The sequence below is a fragment of the Halichoerus grypus genome, chromosome 13 (genome assembly GCF_964656455.1).
Source record: "Halichoerus grypus chromosome 13, mHalGry1.hap1.1, whole genome shotgun sequence".
NCBI classification, from domain to species: domain Eukaryota; kingdom Metazoa; phylum Chordata; class Mammalia; order Carnivora; family Phocidae; genus Halichoerus; species Halichoerus grypus.
The window spans coordinates 2,566,519-2,582,603 of record NC_135724.1 but is presented as its reverse complement, the minus strand read 5'-3'; the positions used below and the strand labels follow the sequence as shown (position 1 = coordinate 2,582,603).

Here is a 16,085-nt window from a genome sequence, read left to right as displayed (position 1 = left end):
CCAGACTTTAATTAGGCTCACAATGATCTAATACTCTGAAAATTTGAAAAAACCAGATCAAACCTGTCTTAGCTTTATGAGTGATATTTTTCTAAATATAATGAATTATTGCAAAAATAAAACCCTCATTCTATTGTCAAAAGGTTAATGAACATATGTGGGAATGCTTATAAATATGTAAATTATTAGGATTGTTTATGACCATAAAAATTTGAGCTAGAAATCAAAGATGCTTGTGAGAAATTAAACATTCTAGAAATAATTGTTCAATACAGATGAGAGTTAATCACTAAGAGGCACAAATACCGAAGGGTTTAATAATTAATCCCTTAACACAGTTCACAACCTGTGCTCCTTGAATTCAGTGAGGAAGTGAAGTGAGAGCAATGAGAGGGGGCCACGGGCAAAGGCGGCAGCTGATCCCACGTGTCTGCTCTGAAACTCACTCCGCACGTGGAAAACCGGGACCTCCCGAGAGTCACTGAAGGAGCCCAAGAGTGCGAACCCATGAATTTTAAGTGTTAAAAAGACATGAAAATAGTATACATTGTGTACCATTTTTCTGTGTTTTTCTTTCTTTATAAATTCCACAAGAGAAAATGGTGGTAAAAGCACAAAGGGGTGTGGTCTTCGGTAGTTTACTCCCATAGTGGTGTTAGGTGGCTTGAACCCAAGGGTCACAATTGAGTCTGTAACAGCAGAATGTTTGGAAAGAAGACATTTATGTATGTCCACAAGTCATCGTAACTTTAAACTTGCAAATAGCCCAACTAGAGAAGAATATTATGTGGGGTAAATGATCATTTTGATGCACCACAGAAAAATTCGTTTATTTAAAATTACAACCTGTTGAAGTAAAAGTTAAATTACAGTGATGTACCTGCATTAAAAAGTAACTTTATAGTTTCTTTTTTTTTTTTTTTTAAAGATTTTATTTATTTATTTGAGAGAGAGAGAATGAGAGAGAGAAAGCACATGAGAGGGGAGGGTCAGAGGGAGAAGCAGACTCCCTGCCGAACAGGGAGCCCGATGCGGGACTCGATCCAGGGACTCCAGGATCATGACCTGAGCCGAAGGCAGTCGCTTAACCAACTGAGCCACCCAGGCGCCCTGTAGTTTCTTTACTAGGGAAATTATTGAAAGAAAAATTGGCGGGTCATAAAGATTTCTTCTTCAACTACAAACTTGAGATGAGTTTTTCTTTCCAAATTTTGGACTATTGGTGGCAGAGGTGGGGATCAGGCCACTAAATCTGACAATTTTGTAAGGAAATGCAAGCATTCACTTAAAAATCTATTCAAGGGGGCACCTGGAGGCTCAGTCAGTTAAGCGTCTGCCTTCGGCTCAGGTCATGATCTCGGGGTCCTGGGATCGAGTCCCGCATCAGGCTCCCCCAGCTTAGTGAGGAGTCTGCTTCTCCCCCTCCTTCTGCCGCTCCCTCTGCTTGTATGTGTGTGTGTGCTCTCTCTGTCAAATAAATAAAATCTGAAAAAAGATATTCAAGAAAGCAAAGTGATTTTTCAGTTCTTGTTCTGAAAACACAAATAAGTAACTGATTCGTTCCTGAAATGAATTCTATTTTATATGAATTCTTGTAGGTTTGGTGGTTTTTTATTTTTTAATTTTTATTGTTATGTTAATCACCATACATTACATCATTAGTTTTTGGTGTAGTGTTCCATGATTCATTGTTTGCGTATAACACCCAGTGCTCCATGCAGTATGTGCCCTCTTTAATACCCATCACCAGGCTAACCCATCCTCCCACCCTCCTCCCCTCTAGAACCCTCAGTTTGTTTCTCAGAGTCCATTGTCTCTCATGGTTCGTCTTCCCCTCCGATTTCCCCCCCTTCATTCTTCCCCTCCTGCTATCTTCTTCTTCTTTTTTTTTTAACATATAATGTATTATTTGTTTCAGAGGTACAGATCTGTGATTCAACAGTCTTGCACAATTCACAGTGCTCACCATAGCACATACCCTCCGCAATGTTTATCACCCAGCCACCCCATCCCTCCCCCCCCACCCCCCACTCCAGCAACCCTCAGTTTGTTTCCTGAGATTAAGAATTCCTCATATCAGTGAGGTCATATGATACATGTCTTTCCCTGATTGACTTATTTCGCTCAGCATAACACCCTCCAGTTCCATCCATGTCGTTGCAAATGGCAAGATCTCATTCCTTTTGATGGCTGCATAATATTCCATTCTATATATATACCACATCTTCTTTATCCATTCATCTGTCGATGGACATCTTGGCTCTTTCCACAGTTTGGCTATTGTGGACATTGCTGCTATAAACATTGGGGTGCACGTACCCCTTCGGATCCCTATATTTGTATCTTTGGGGTAAATACCCAGTAGTGCAATTGCTGAATCGTATGGTAGCTAGTCTATTTTCAACTTTTTGAGGAATCTCCATACTGTTTTCCAGAGTGGTAGCACCAGCTTGCATTCCCGGTTTGGTGGGTTTTTTGTTTGTTTTTTACTTTATGAGAATACAGATAATTGACCCGGTACAAAACACTCAAACCTCGGTCGTTAGATGTGGAAGTGTGGTTTTGGGTCTTGATGAGAAGTCAGAGTGTGACTGGGGGCTTCACTGGAAGTGGCGGGTGCGATGGAGCCGGGTTCTGCTCTAACAGCCGTGCGCTGTAGTGCCTGGATGTGTCCTAGCCTGGGCCCGGGCTGCCCAAGCCTCCCTGCTTCCTCCCTGGGGGTGCCGTGGGTGTGCCTGGATGTTCTCGCTGTGGCACGGTGTGTATGATGTTCAGGCGGGCATGTTGAGCTGTGTAGGGCATGGCAATGATGACTGCTGAGAGCAGATCCCTGGCGAGATGACTGAACAGGGAAACACTGGATGAGGCTGACTTTCAGGGGCGTGGTAGGGAGTTAGGTCGGCTGTCACACCGAGTCTCGTCCGTCAGGGTGGCAAGCCTTAGTGGTGATTGAGCAGCATTTCCCAAACTTGGCTGCACATCAGAATCTCCAGGCTCCTTGCAAGGTTGAGTCAGCAGGTGTGGGTGGGGCTGGACTCTGCTAGTGAGCGCCCGGGGCCCGGCTCCCCCCCCATGTGCACTTGGGAGTGAGAATTCCTATAACTTCCACCTTGGTGTAAACCGAGACATAGCCAAGAAATAAATACACTGCAAGTAATCATCGAACCGAAGATAAAGGACTTTCAGATGGTACCATCTTAGCAGATTCAGGTCACCACTTCCTTGGGTGTGGCTCATTGCTGAGCATTTATTTTACTAGACACTTGATTTTTAAAACAGGTGTATGCATTAAGAATACTTAATATTAGCAACTGAAACACTAATAAGCTACTAAATTACATTGTATTGGGAGTTTTTTAAAATTAAAACTTTTTATTTTGAGTTAATTGTTGATTCATAGTCCATTTTAAGAAATGATACAGACAGACCTCATGTACTGTTTCGCCAGCTTCCGCACGTGGTAGCGTCATGCAAAACTCTAGGTACGCTATCACGGCCAGGTATGGTGGTTGTCATAGTCAAGACCCAGAACCTTCCATCCCACAAGTGTCCCTCATGTTGCCACCCACTGCCCCCTTCCCCCTGGCGGTTGCTAATCTAGTCCTCAGGTCTATAATTTTGTTATTTCCCCTTGATAAACCTGCATCAGTGCAGAATCTCAAAGGCCTTAGCTTTCCTTTGAGAATATATGAGTTTATTGAGCCAACACTGGTTCTTACATATATTGGAATTTCTGACTAGCAGTGGTATTTGTCTTTGATTCGTAAAATTAGGAAATGTGAATTTATTAATTTTGACTGACACCATTTTCCCAAATTGGGTGGTCGGGTAAGAGGGGTGGCAGAGCCGGCGGTGGACGAGTGACAGGAGTCAGAAGTGACTGGTACTTGAAAGCAGCGATACTCAACTAAGTTCTGGCGTAAGTGGGGTAGCAAACATGAAGCTTTATTGGTACGCATAGGACCTTGCCAAAATATGCCACATTCGTGTAAAACACTTTGATAAATGGAGACACCTAAAATATCATTTCACTTTTCTTAAAGGTGCGTATGAAAAGCAGAGAATCCAAATCAATTTAAGAAGCTCCTTTTCTCTAGAATCCATGATGCTCTCCCTGTAAATTTACATTCTGCCCCATGTTCTACCCCATTTTCTCTGTGTCCCTGTCTGCCTGAGGAAGTGTCTTTCCCAGGAGAAGTGGACCTGAAATTCTTTCAGTGCCTTCTCAGTCCATTTCTTACCGTCCTGTGCCTGCTGCAGTCTTTATCTGCCCCGTGGGAGCTGGGCTTGCCCCAGAGATCACCCCTCATCTTCGGCCGGGGGCGCCGTGACCAAAGTGCCCTGTGACTCCGTGCCCCTCCGTTGATAGCGGCTCTTCAAATCCTTGTGTGTTCTGATCACACATAACGTGTGTGAGAATCAGCGTTGATTTGGCAGGTGTGCAAGTTTGTGTGGCTTCCCATTTGGAGCCTGTGGTCGGGCCAGCCCAGCCAGACGCCCCGCTGCGCGCCCGTCCCAGATCCACGGTCGTATGAGCGGTGCTGGAGTGGTGGTGGGACTCAGAGCGGTTTGTGTGCGTTTGTAAACACACAAGCATTCTTTATACTTAGAGCGTTGTTGAGATACACCATAGAGACTGTAGTGCTCGCCCATTTATTTGAAGTAGAATTTAATGGTCTTTAGTGTATCTACAGAGTTGAGCACCCGTGACCACATGTACTTTGGGAACGTGTCCTCACCCCAGAAAGAAATGTGGCACCATTAGCGGTCAGCAGTCACTCCCCGTGCCCCCTCCGAGCCCCAGGCCCCCGACAACCACCAGTCTACTGTCTGTCTCTGTAGACGCACCTGTTCTGAGCATTTCACATCAGTGGAATCCCACAACACGTGGTCCTGTGTGGCTGGCCTCCCTCACCCAGCATCCTGCGTTCGAGGCTCATCCGTGGCCTGGCCCGTGCCACGCACTCCAGTCCTTCTTTTGGCTGAATCATATTCCGCTCCTCAGATACACCTCATTTTGCGCATCCACTCACCGGCTACCTGATATTGGGGTTGTTTTCTGCCTTTTTGGCTGCTGTGAACATTTGTGCGTGAGCGCTCGAGGGGGTGAGGGTTTCATTTCTCTCGAGCACACGTGTGGGAGTGGAGCTCTGGGTCACGTGCTGCTTCTGTGGTGGACTTTTCTGAGGACCTGCCCACGTGTGGTCCCCAGGAGCTGCACCGTAGGAGACCTTGTACGTTACTGCTGGATTTGATATCGTCACAGCTTCTAAACTAGTCCGTCCTTACTAGGGTCAGCAGTTCCCAGCCTTACTCACGGACCCCTCGCTGTCGGGCCAAGGGGGAGCAGGTTCGCCGCAGGTCATCCTAGTGAGCCACACCCCACAGCCCTCCGCCGCTGCGTGTGAGGAAATCGCCTACCAGGTACGCCGCGCGCCTGCCTTCACGCTCGGTCGCGGGTTGTAAGGAATGTGGATTGAGAGGGGCTGGTCCCAGAGGGCTTGGGGGGGGCTGGGGGGCCGCTCCTGGGGGCCGTCTCTAGCCGAATGGGAGTGAAGAGCCTGGGCTGAGCTGTGCAGGGCCTGGGGGGCAGCCTGGGTTGAGCAGTGGGTACGGACTCCCTCACTGCGTGATTTGTGGTTTGCTGGGGCCAGGTTTTTGTGCCACAAAATAAGATGTAGAAACTAGTCACGTGTGAGGCTAGTTTTAAATTTATTGAATCTCCTGTTTGCCTACTGATCAGATTTCACATGGACACTTAGTTCTTTTCAAGGGTTTTCTTGTAATACCTTTGCCGATTCTTTTAGGTCTGGTTGTACTTTTTTCGTATACACACATATGTGTGTGCGCGTGGACTATTTGTCATTTGGTAGTTTTTTCCTTAAAACGTATGTTTTGAGGGTCTAAGACATTTAGTAAGTGATAGTTCTAAATATAGAAGACTCTAATAAAATCTCTTTCCTTAAAACTTTTCAGAGTTAGAGGTAAAGTACAGACAATAAATAACCACTGGCTCTGAGCAGCATTACATTTTAAGCAGTTTGAGCAAATGAGTTTCAGGACAATTACTTACTGGTCTTTCAGTGGGACAAGACTCCTTTTTTATAAAGAAATTAGACATGGTCAGCACGGGGAGTTTCCCAGCCGGAGCTCATCCAGCTGGAGGTGAGTTTGTGTCTCGGGGCCGCGGCCCGCGGCAGCTCAGTGACGCACTGGGAGGGCCCGCAGGACTCGGAGCGCGGCGGACGCGTGGGCGCAGCACTCACGGCCCGCGATAGCGTGGCTGCCGGGGAGGCCCACGTGCGCCCACGGAAAACCTGCGGCTCCTCTCGAGTCAGTGCGCGCGGCTGTGCGTGGCCGGCTCTCATCCTGTGCTTCCTCAAAACGTGGCTGCAGGTGCAGTGCGGCCCGGGTCTCCCCGATTCCAGGGGCTTCCAGGCTTCCTTTGACTCCCAGGAAACAGGTTTATGCACTGACCCGAGCACGTAGGGTCTTTCCATTGTTTCTTTGCTTCACACGCACAGACCCCTCACAGAAGTGTCACAGGGAGACAGGACTGCACCCTCTGGGCGCTTCTGATCGCTTGTTTTATCCTTTTTCCATTCCGCTCTTTTTTTATTACAGCACAGATGAGTGATCTGAGAGCACCTTATAGAAACCTTTTGTTGTCAAGTCTTTTTCTTTAAATTTTATCCATTTCTATATATTAGAAAATTATGAAAAAGTACTTGATAAACTAGAATAAAAATGTTGACAAATCCCATCAATTTTCATTATAATTACTTAAAATTTTCTTTCACTAAGTTGTCATATACAAGTTTTTATCTGTAAAACTAAACTCTTATTTATAAAAGCTGAGTAATAAACTCCTGCTTTATTTGTTTTCGGGGTGTTAATGGCATCCCATTAAAATGATTTGAAAACCTCATTGGTTGTGATTCAGAGTTTCGGGAAATGCTTTAATCCGCTCAAGAGCTAACACACCTTCTGCGAAGTGTTATTTGTCCTGCAGTTTGCTGAGGGAGCTCTTCAGCCACAGCAGTAGCATTTTGGGTGCAGTATCCTTTACACTCGTCTGCGCTAAAACTACCACCAACAGCACATACCGAGTGCGTGCTGTGTGCTGGGCTTCGTTCAGCACCCTGGGTACCGGACCCCGATGTCACCAGATGAGTCACAGGGAGGGAGCGGCCAGGACAGTTTGCCCCGGGACGGTTGCGTGCACGGAACAGCGTTCTGTTCGCTGAGCTCTGCTCGGAGTGCAAGCGCGGGCTGGTCTGATCCGAGGCCGTTCCTGGGACGACAGGCGCCGCGCTGGGGGCCGCCTTACCTGCGTCAGTGTGTGTCTGTCATCTTGTCTGTCTGTCCGTTTACAAACTGCAGCCACTGAGTAAAGTCCGGGATTTGCGACCCACTGCAGGTAGCTGACGTGTCGGCCAGCCTGTCCCAGGGCGGGCCGCCCGAGAAGGAGGGCCGGGTGCACCAGTGCTCGGAGTGTGGCCGCACCTTCGCGTCGGCCGCCATGCTGCTTCACCACAGCAAGGAGGTGCACGGCCGGGAGCGCATCCACGTGTGTCCCGTGTGCAGGAAGGCCTTCAAGCGCGCCACGCACCTTAAGGTACGCTCCGTCGTGCTCTGGCCGCCAGTGCCCGGGGGTGAGAGACGCTCGGTGGAGTCTGTGATTCAGTAGCAGCCATGAATCTCGCTCACAGAAAGAGTAACAAATTTTCTCATTTTCTGGAGTGAAGGTCAGTGGGATTTTAGTTTTATCAGATTCGCTGGGTTATATGTCCGAGTGCAGTTCCGAATCCATGTCTAGTGGGACTTCAAATGACAATGAGATACCATTTCCCACCGAGCAGGGCAGCAAATAGTAAAAAATGTGCCAGCACCTAGTGGCCGGGCCGTGGGGAAGCAGGGGCGCCCCTCTGCCTGGGGGCCCGCACTTGGCACGGCTTTCTGCAGGGGAACAGGGGCTCCTCGGCACCCGGCTCTGCACCCACTTTGAGAATGGGGTTCGCATGCCGGGAGAGGGGCTGGGTAAACGCTGGGACATGCACACAGTAGGGGATAGGAGGAGGAAGGGCTCTGGGAAGTGATTTCCAGGGCCGCGGTCAGGTGACATGCCACAGTGGGGAGCATGGGCCTGGCCCCGCGACTGCCGGCCAGCGCTCCTCGTTAGCAGACGCAGCCTCATCTGACCACTAGTTAGCCCGCCGTGGATCCAGCCTTCTGCCGCACGGGGAGCCCGGATGTCTGCCCTTCAGACCCACAGCTCGTTTGTGTGCCTCGGCTCTTCCTCTGCCGTGTTCTCTGGCAGCTGCACGTGACCTCCTTCGCCCATCCCGCAGCCCCAGTCTGTCATGAGAAACGCTTCAGACAGTTCTCAGTCGAGGAACAGCCTACCAAATAGTGACCAGGGTTCCTAAAAACCGTCCAGGTCATCGGCAGAGGGAGGGCAGAGGCCACACAGCTGGTACCTGCGGGTGTCCGGGGGGCCACCCCCCACCCCCACTGAGTCCCCGGGGGCGCTCGTCCCAGATTGGCCTCCGCTTGTCCTTGCTGCTCACATGGGCCCCCGCGGTCGTGTTGCAGGTCTGGAGAGCCCCCCCGCGATCTTAAGTGTGTCTTCCTCTCTGTGTGTGGTCTGTAACAGGAGCACATGCAGACTCACCAGGCTGGCCCTTCGCTAAGCTCCCAGAAGCCCAGAGTGTTTAAATGTGACACCTGTGAGAAGGCGTTCGCCAAGCCCAGCCAGCTGGAGCGGCACAGCCGCATCCACACAGGTAACCGCGAGCCGCGCGCTTCCAGGGCGGGTTCTGGAGGCCAGCGAGAAAGTGAGACTCAACGTGTAAATACTCATTTACAACGTAAGCCGTTATTTATAAAGCCAGGGCCGCATATTCTGTTCTTTCCTTCATTTTTCATCAGTTTATCATGCTAACTTTTCAAGTAAGAGATTTTGCGGTTTCCTTGGCGACCGTGGGATGTAGAACTGTTAAGGGCTGCCGTGGCCTCCGGGGACCTTGCCTGCATCGGGGTCGCCCCGCCCCCACCTCCGGGCTCCCTCTGCTCCTACTGCGGGGGATGCCATTCTCTCTCCTCCTCTTATGTCTTCAGACTGCTCTTTGCTGACTTCCTGTCACCTCCTAAACCTGCTCAGGCCTGATGTCTCAGGAAAAACCAACAACACCGAGACAAACCCCCATCTCCCTGCCTCTTGGCCCATCTCCCTGACAACTCACTTGCACCCTCCGCCCCTGCCACCCCGCTGTGGCTCACGCGGAAACACCACCGCCCCAGGGCCCTGTCTGCTGAGGCCTGTCCTTTCAGGACCGACTGCGGGACCTGCCTCCCGCTCTGGCGGGCAGCCCCGTGTTCGCACAGAGCCTGACGGAAGCCCTGGGAGTGTGGCAGACGGGACCCTCTCGTTCCCCTCTGAGCAGCTGCAGGTGGGACCCTGGTGTCCTGTAAGCCATCTCACCCGCTGCTGCACAGCCTCGTCCTGCGGCACCCGGCCGTGGGAGGCCTCGGGGACCCACACACCTCGCCACCTGGAGTCCCGACTCTGCTCCCTGAGCGTCCTCTCTGCTGGTCCCCTCTGCCCAGCCCGTCATCCTTTGCCTGGCCGTCTCTGATTTGCCTGCAGGTGTCAGCTTGGACACCCCTCCCCAGGAGGCCTCTATGCCCCCCAGTGCCCCTGGCTGGCCCGCGGACCTCCTTGTATTATCAGCAGGTGCTCCCCATCAGCGTCCATCCTGGCCCTCGGGCTCGGTGTTCTCAGTGACATCCCTGCTTGTCGACACAGACCTGGCTCCGAGCAGGTGTTCAGCAAACAGCTTTTGAGGGAAAGACAGACGACGATGCTGTACTTATAACATATTTACTCAAAACCATGGTTTTAAGGGATAGAGACTACCGTTTGCCTGTTAGCACGAGCTAGGTGCTTCCGAAGGTTTGGAGAAACCCGCTGAGGGCATATTGCTGTGGGCCCTGCTTCTGCTGGCTGGGTGCTCCCCCCGCAGTGTGCACGGCGCCTTCAGACCAGCCGCGGCCCCTGTGCAGCCTCTGGTCCCTGCAGCGCCCCTTCTGCCTCTGCTTTGAAGGGTGTGTGTGGCCCGCCAGGGTAATATCCTTGTGACTCAGCCCGAGTCGCCTGACTCGCGTCGGAACCACCTCTGCGACATCCTTGTCCTTCGGGTGTGTGACGTCCTCCCATTGCCAGTCCCGGGGATTAGAGCCGGAAAGCTTCGGGCCGGCATGGGGAGCGGTGGTAAGCCCTCCTGTGTCTTGGCCACTGGGTGGGAGGGACAGACTTGGAGTGATGGAGGGTGACACCTGGGGAGGATGCCGAGCAGGTGCTACTGGGGGAAGCACGTGGGGCTTCATGCCGACACGTGGTCTAGGGAGGCCACGCAGGGAAAGGGGGCGGACGCCTGACGAGGCAGCCGTGCCGATGGGAAAGAACCTTCTAGGCCCAGGGGAAGGGCTTGTGCCCCTGGGGGCCTGGCAGCGGACGAGTGTGTGGGGCAGAGTCAGGGACAGTGAGGAGGCAGGACTGTGGGCTCAGGCCGAGCCAGGCTTCCAGCAGGAGTCAACGTGCCAACTTCCCTCCCATCTTGCAGTTTCTGTATTAACGTCAAAGCAATTAAAATGACATTTAAAAAAATATTGGGTAAATTATACTTTTAATTAAGTGGATTTGACATTCTCATGTACTTAGTGTCATTTTGCTTTACTGCCCCAAATGTATTCGGAACACTTTGTTTAAACCATATGTGCTCTGCTTCTATTTCTGGATGCTTCTAGGAGTTTGAGTAGCTTTTGATTAAAGTTTTGTTCCGTGCCTCACCATGGGGCAGAGTTGCTAGACAGCTGTGAGTTAGCAGTCTGAGGGGTGGGAGGGCCGGGAAACTCGGGTACGTTCTTCCGAGCGCTTGGTCAAGTGCGGGCCCGCGAGAGACGCTGATGGGACGCTGACACGACGCTGTCTCCCCTCAGGAGAGCGGCCGTTCCGCTGCACTCTGTGTGAGAAAGCCTTCAACCAGAAGAGCGCCCTGCAGGTGCACATGAAGAAGCACACGGGCGAGAGGCCCTACAAGTGTGACTACTGCATCATGGGCTTCACCCAGAAGAGCAACATGAAGCTCCACATGAAGCGGGCGCACAGCTACACGGGTAAGACGGCGGCCCCTCGCCGGGGTCCCAGCCGGATCCCGGTGCACCCGGACCCCCCGGCGCGGGCGGGTGCGGGGCGAGCGTGTCCGCTCCGTGCGGACTCTAACGCGGCTGCCGGCCGAGGGGCGAGCAGGCGGCTGGCCATGGCGCGTCTCCCTTCCGTCCCCTGGGGCCGCGCGGTCTTCACGAGGAAGGGCTGGTGGGGGCGCGGGGGGCGCCGGCCCTGTGGTGCGCGGGGCCCGTGCGGTGCCGGGGTCTGGAGCCGTGAGTTGTTCGGGGCAGTGTGGTGTGCGAGGGAGACGGGCCTTCACAGGCCGCGGCCGAGCGGCTGGGGACGGACCGGGGCGCTGCGTACCCCGCGGCCCTTGGCCCTCACATCTCCCTTCTAGTGCTTCTTGCTTTTCTTTCTGTTAGGAATTCATGCGTGTCGTGTTGCTCTTGTTCATGATTGATCGCTTATCGCTGACCTCTTGTTGACATAACCGTTAGGCCGTGAGCATCCGAAACAAGGGCTGTGTTTATTCACGTTCAAAAACAGCAATTGCCACGACGTAGTTAACCTGTCCCTCAAGTTAGTCTTTTTCCTTTGGGGTGGAAAGCAAATCAATTTAGCAGTTTCTTGTCTCGATGTAAATTGTCTTTATCTCCCCGTGAATCCCTGTGTGCCGCTGAGTGTCTGAGACTCTGCCTGCTCTTTGTCCGTCCGTCCGCAGGAAGTCTGCCGGAGCCCGTGGTCCAGCAGGAGCACGGCGCCGAGGAGCTGAGCCGGACCCTCCACCTGGAGGAGGTGGTGCAGGAGTCCGCGAGCGAGTGGCAGGCCTTGGCCAATGTGTTCTGACGCGGCCTGTCCCCTCCTCGGAGGCCGTTTCCGAAGTTAAATGTTGCGAAGAACGGAGCACTTGGAATTTCTGTTTTGAGGCTTCAGGTGTTAAAAATGTTACCACGCTAGTTTTTTAGCTATAAAATTATCTCAAGAATCATTGTCTTCAGAGACTGATAGGAAACAACCAGGAGCAGTGTGAACGCGTCGTTGTCATTTGTCTACAAATCACTGAACTCAGGTACTACACTAGGGCAGTTCTACCTTCCCCTCGGCGGCCAGTGCATCTAGTTACAAAGACGTTAACTGGATCTTACTGTCATTGTAGTGTGACCTCTTTGTATTAGCAAAGACAGAAGGTAACGTGGAGAAAGTAAGATTTTCCTTCATGCTTTCTGTTGTAAGAAGCATAGCTCATAAAACAAACATAAAATCGGTGCATGAAGTTCAGAAAAATGTTAGAACACACAGGGAAGTGTTTTCCATTTTCTTTCTCTGTGCATTTTAAAATTAGAAATTGACTCTTTTTAGTCTACCATAAGTTACTAGAATACCTGGAGAGGTGGCTGGACCATTCTCTCTGCATTACGATTCTCGAACCATTAGCTACAAGACTGCAGCGTCGGGGCATAAATGGGGGAGGGGGGCACAAATGAGGATGAAGGCGTCCTCACAGGATGGGGCGCGGGGCCGCACTTGCTTCCTAAGTCCACCTTCAGGTCCGTGGGTTAGATGATTGCAGAAAGCACAAGCCATACGTCGCAAGCAGGTGAGAGCAGAACTGTGTCCTCGGAGTAAAGGAACCGTGGCCCCGTCCCACCCCAGCCACGAAGCGGCGTGTTCGTAGGTTAGAGGTAACACCCCGAACAAGCCCCGTGTTCCTCTCTTCATGCATAGGCAGGTGTGTTGTTTATTTCAGGGAACTCTTTACTATCATCAATGGTGCCACATTGAACACGTCCCAAACCAAATCCCACCCCGAGCCGGGGCAGAGTGTGCGTTGCTCCTACAGCATTCCAAAGACGGAAAGTTCTTTACTTCATGTGAGTTTCTCCTTCAGAATTATTTATATGTTCTATATATAAATACGTATGTACATAGACAGATATATGGGCCTCTGTGTGGCTGAACAGTATATTTTGTAAATAGAAGCACTCGTCCCGATTACAGAGAGAGCGCATCAGAGTTCTGACCTCCCCACGAGCACTTCAGATCAGTATTGTATTCATTATAGGAATAAATGGGTATCTTTTTCATTGTAACATAAAGGTGGGGTTGTTTTGCTTTTGTTTTTTTCCTGAAAAATAATTGCCTTTATTTTGTCTCATGGCCTCCCTGGTTTCAGAAGAGAGCAGCTTTATTATAAATATTGTATGGACTTTGTATATTAAGAGAGGAGCTCATTTCAGATTCGTGAAGAAAGAGACATTTTCACTGTTATTTTTTCAAAGGGCATCTTTTGATTTTTGTTGTTGTTCACTCTTTGGCATATGTACATAAGTAATATTGATGATATAAAAACTTTTGTTATGTGAAAATATTTAAGTCAGAAAACTGTTAAATAATATTACTTTTTTTTTCAAACTGCTTTGTGTATTGTATATTTTTTTAAGGAAAAAAAAAAGCCTTATTTGACTTACTCTTGTGATACTGGACCTATTACATATTCTGAGGTTTTCCCTGAATGTCAGTGTGTGGCTGTAGTCCATATATTCCGAATAATTGTAATTGTGCCAGAGTTTTAAAGATTCTGCTTTTAATGCACTTTTCTTTTATAATTTTGTATTAAAATATTTTAGAAATGTTGATTAATTTTGGTGAACAGATATCTCCAAAGTTGAAATTATTGGAATTTAAAAAAATTTGTTCTTGCTAGGTTATTTATTTTGGTTGTAGCATTAAATGTCATCTCTCAGGACAAGTCTCTAAAAGGGGTTTATTTAATTCCTAATTGTACAGAAAGCATAGTTCAGCGAACTGTTGGTGAACCGCCTGTTTATGTAAGGGTTTACCAGGTGACTCTAAAGCCTACTTTTATTTTCGTCAAAGAAAAAGAAAAAAAGATCTATCAGTGATTCATTTTTTGAGTTTTCTCAATTTATTAACTATTAGCAGGCAAACACAAGACATTAATATATTATTTTTATTTACTTCCTAATTATAAGAGCTGCTTCTTTGCAAAACATTCCTTGAAGATACAAGGTTTTGTAAAGACATAATTTCACTTGAACCTTTGGTGGAGTACAGGTTGATCTTTATATTTTACTGGTGATAAATGTCTTCTGACGGGATTTCGAGCCTCCTGCATAACCAGGGTTTTGAGAACAGATAACTGTATTTTTAGAAATATCTCATCTTAGCATATCTGCTTTGGAATAACAATAAATAAAAAATGAAGTTAGGAAGTGTGATTAATTTTTTCTTTTAAAATATTTATAATAGTTTGGCATATGAATTAATTTCAAGTTCATAGAATTTTTTAACAGAGCAGAACTTTAATGGTATTTTCCTTTGCCTCCGTGAAGTCCAGACAATGAAAACTAGCCCTTGCAAGGTCTATCTGAAGAGCTTCGAACTTAAAAAGTCAGGATACGGGTCACCGACAGGCACGCCGTCCCTATGAGCTACAAGCCTCATTCCTGTTCTCAGTCGCCTGCGTGATTGGCCCTCGTGAGCGATGCCCCTCGAACGTTCCCGACTGTCTTTAACCCACTTTGGTGGTGAGCTGCCCGGGAAGCATTCCCGGGAGCTGAGGGGATGAGCTGCCTTTGCACACACACCCAACCTAAAACCCGGGTAGAGTTCTCGTGATGCTGAGGTAGCGGGGGTCTGGGCCACTGGAGAACGCACGAGCCGTCCTGTTTCCCCAGAACGGCGATCGATGACCATAAAAACGTTCTTCAGAGATGTAACGGCAGACGCCCCCACCCTGAGCTCCCCGGTGCCCCCACTGATCCTTTGGCGCATGGACAGGGGTGGACGCGGGAGACCCCTCGAGGAGCAGAGGCGCGAGGCCCGTCGGGCTGCTCGTTAGCCTCTGACGAGGTGGTGCCGGCGGCCGGGAGGCTCAGTCCCCGTGAGTGAGTCCTGCTGTTCTGTCGGCTGTCTCCTTCGTCCAAGTGCAGCGCGGCGGCGTGTCCGTAGCTCCGTGTGCCGCGCTCCGCTGCGCGCTGCTGCTCGGGAGGGAGTGTGAGTCCGAGCCTCACGAGCACACCCGGGCTTCTCTGGTCTCTTCTGAACGCTCCGGTCACATTTACGTGCGAGAAATGCGTTCGTCAGTACAGGTACCGGATTTTTTCTAAGTGTAAGTAGATCTCTGCTCTTCCCACGGAGCTTCCTCTCTGCCGAGAAATATGTGTAACTCGTGAAGATACACATTTTTAACATTAAGTGATCACTCAGATCTATGTAAGTAACATCTTTTTAGGACAATATGTAAGGTATATAGGACTACTTTCTGGATATTATTTTTAGAGACCTCTGCTGCCTGCTTTTTGCCTGTTTTTTTTTCCCAGAAGTTTATTTCAAAGTCAATATTGTGCCCTCCCCACCAACAAAATTAATCTAAGGGTCGATCATTGCTAATCTATTCTTTTTCTCAAATCTATCATATAAAGTGAGGCAGAGATGAAAGTATATAATTGGCACTTTGTAGTCGTCTAGATTTCTTCTCTTTTTGCCACTTAATCTCTATTCACGCAACATCGGTGTTTTGGTTTTTTAGAATAGAATTTCAAAAGTGCTTACATTCACATTTGGGGCCTCTGTATCTTTACCTTATTCTGATAAAAATTAGCATTTTTTAAAAAAGATTCTATTTATTTATTTGACAGAGACACAGCGAGAGAGGGAACACAAGCAGGGGGAGTGGGAGAGGGAGAAGCAGGCTTCCCGCGGAGCAGGGAGCCCGATGCGGGGCTCTATCCCAGGACCCTGGGACCATGACCTGAGCCGAAGGCAGACGCCTAACGACTGAGCCACCCAGGTGCCTCCAAAATTAGCATTTTTAAAACCTAGTTGCATCTTTACTGATTAAAAAGTGGGGGCAGGCAGCACTTTTGTAAGGTTAGAAGCCCTGCGTATCTCC

The 16,085-nt window shown here is 49.6% G+C and overlaps 1 protein-coding gene across 10 annotated transcripts in view; it reads left to right on the top strand.

The window, feature by feature from the left end:
• The window catches only part of ZNF236 (zinc finger protein 236), a 107,968-nt gene extending 93,569 nt beyond the window's left edge, over positions 1 to 14,399 (top strand). For 6 of the 10 annotated variants that reach the window (XM_078060163.1, XM_036093751.2, XM_036093755.2 and 3 more), the window contains 5 exons: positions 5,293 to 5,424; positions 7,421 to 7,618; positions 8,657 to 8,786; positions 11,002 to 11,178; positions 11,892 to 14,399. In XM_078060163.1, coding sequence (XP_077916289.1) covers positions 5,293 to 5,424; positions 7,421 to 7,618; positions 8,657 to 8,786; positions 11,002 to 11,178; positions 11,892 to 12,016 — 762 coding nt within the window. In that variant the 3' untranslated portion in view covers positions 12,017 to 14,399. Of the gene's footprint in view, positions 1 to 5,292; positions 5,425 to 7,383; positions 7,619 to 8,656; positions 8,787 to 10,106; positions 10,270 to 11,001; positions 11,179 to 11,891 lie in introns of those variants that run through there. The other 4 variants (XM_078060159.1, XM_078060160.1, XM_078060162.1 and 1 more) reach the window with 4 other exon arrangements.
• Positions 14,400 to 16,085: the final 1,686 nt, after the last annotated feature.